At 35.3% G+C, this 2,607-nt stretch overlaps 1 protein-coding gene across 1 annotated transcript; it reads left to right on the top strand.

Annotated features, from left to right (window-relative positions):
• The first annotated feature begins 355 nt into the window (after positions 1–355).
• LOC136776175 (uncharacterized) lies at positions 356–2,389 on the top strand. The gene has a single exon (XM_066731554.1). It carries the CDS (start codon positions 356–358, stop codon positions 2,387–2,389), a length of 2,034 nt encoding a protein of 677 aa, XP_066587651.1.
• The last annotated feature ends 218 nt before the right edge of the window (positions 2,390–2,607 follow it).

The raw sequence follows: 2,607 nt of genomic DNA, 5'->3' as shown, positions 1-2,607 counted from the left end.
AAAATATTTTTGATGAACCTTTTTCCTACTAAAACTTCTTGAGAATCAATATACACGATTTACCATTTCTGGTTATGAGCGTAGGTTATGTGTAGAGCGTTCTATTCCTATAGTTAGAGCCGCCAGGCGACTTATCCCCACTGCTACACCGCGGGCGATTTAGTGTTCTATCTGCAATCTGTAAGAAATCATATTGGTTTATATTGCTAGCGCAGACTTTGTCATTACTAAGCGTATCTATTCTAGCGTTATTGCTGTCGTATGCTATTACTTTCTGACGTTACTACGTTCGATATTGATATTATTGATATCGGATATCTGATATTTCTACGCAATTCGATAATAAAATATTATCATGGCTTACAGACATCGAATACATTGCTGTGTTTGCGATCGTGCTTTTCAAGCTCGACAAATGGTACGAATTAATGGCGATAATGATGCAATTAAAAAACAAATCGCTGTGTTTAGACGAACTGGACTGGGTAAGGAGCCCATTGACATAGACAATGAAAGCCGATTATGTTTTAATTGCAATATATCTATTATACATGAAATAGAACAGATAGAACTTGATCCGACGTGCCTACGACTCAACGTCATTACTCAAACCCGAAATAATTCTTGTTTATTTTGCAATGCTATTGTAAATATTAGACGATTGTCGTTAGAATCCAGGGTAAATGTCTATGTTTTGAAAAATATTTATATTCCTGAACACGTTTATTGTTGTGACAAACACTTAGATGATCGCGAATTTATTTTACAGTCACTGCTGCCAGGTTTGCGATTTATTTATAGACCATATGTAATAAAAGGTCAGCAACTGCAAGTTTTCTTAGAAGCTCTTCGTAATATAGCAAGTAATAATAATCGCTATGAAAACGAAAATAGTTTTACAGAGGATGAATTTAAATGTATAGCACCCATTACAAAACAACAGTTTCAAGAGTTGTATACATATTGCGATCCTATATTCGAAGAACAAGGTATCAGAAACGTTACTAAAAAAGATCTTTTAATTTTTCTATGCAAGCTGCGACAAGGACTGTCTGATGAATTTCTGAAAGTACTGTTTCAGTATTCGTCTAGACAAGCAGTGAGTTTAGTGATTTCCAAAGTTCGGCAGTCTTTAGTAAACAGATTCGTCCCTGATAATATTGGCTTTCAAGCTATAACTCGAGAAGAGTATATAATGAGACATGTAACACCTTTTGCAAACGAATTATATAATTCTGAGCCAACTATTCCGAAAGTAATTGCTTATATTGACGGTACTTATTCTTATACTCATAAAAGTAGCAACTTTCGTGTTTTGCGACAAACATACTCAATGCAAAAAGGTCGACATCTGATAAAACCTTCTCTTATAGTTGCTCCAGATGGGTATATACTGGCTATTCAGGGTCCTTACTTTTCCGATTCACGTAACAATGATGCTCGAATATTAAATAATGAATTTCAACGTGATGCGGACAATATGAGAGGATGGTTTCATGATGGTGACATTTTTATATTGGATCGTGGATATCGAGATGCTCAGCTATTACTTCGCGAATTAGGCATTGAGCATAAAATGCCAGCTTTTCTTGAACCTCAACAGAAACAATTATGCACTCAAGAAGCTAATGAGTCTCGATTGGTGACAAAAACAAGGTGGATAATTGAAGCTAGAAATGGACATATCAAATCTCTGTTCAAGTTCTTTGATCATATAATTATAATGCCTCAACTTCATCACTTAGGCGACTTTTATAACATTGCAGGTGCTATAATTAATAGATATCATCCTTTAATTTTAATGACAGAAGCTAATGCAGAATTAGCGAGAGAACTTCTTGATAAATCTAGAGAGGTTAATATTATTCAAGCGCGAGTTGAAGTAGAAAGAATGTGTTATAGAAATGCACAATGGATACATTTACATGAAGGGCAATTACGTGACTTTCCACGCCTAACGTTAGAATATTTACGAGATTTGACTATTGGCACATTTCAGGTTCGTCTAGCAAGATCTTATATTCAAGATAAGATGCAGCGTGATGCACAAGAAGAATTTCAATTGGATTCGTTGTTTGATGAACAAGGTTTCATAAGGGTGCGAGTGTTTTCACGATTCCGTAATGCTACAAAACATCAAATATTTATAGCTTACGACATAAGAGATGCAGATAATATAGATGATAAGAGGGATGCGATTTTGGGTTATTACTGTACCTGTAAGTCAGGCGCACGGACTGTGGGTACATGTGCACATGTAGCTAGCGTGTTGTGGTACTTAGGATATGCACGACACCAGCCCAATATTCGCTATCCCTCTTCATCATTATTGAACACAATATTAGATGCTGCTCAGAGACCACCACAGCAGGATCCAAATAATGAGTAATAAACAATAATATCCTTTATTATATTACCACACATATAAACACACAGCAGAGAGGGTTTGGAGTCAAAAAATACTACGGAAGTGACGAACCGTAGGGTCCTTATCTCTGCTGTAAGACAAAAATTTTTGTTCACGGAGCTTTTCAAGTTTCTTCAAAATTCTTAAATAATATCACTAATTAACAAATTTTGTAAAACCCTACTATTTTTGTTTAAAAC

This window comes from Prorops nasuta, unplaced genomic scaffold (assembly GCF_024137725.1).
Source record: "Prorops nasuta isolate Cenicafe-Biocafe unplaced genomic scaffold, Cenicafe_Pnas_1.2 PNAS00009, whole genome shotgun sequence".
In the NCBI taxonomy this organism is placed as follows: Eukaryota; Metazoa; Arthropoda; class Insecta; order Hymenoptera; family Bethylidae; genus Prorops; species Prorops nasuta.
Note: the sequence above shows the minus strand (reverse complement) of the source record. Positions and strands in the feature narration are given on the sequence as shown.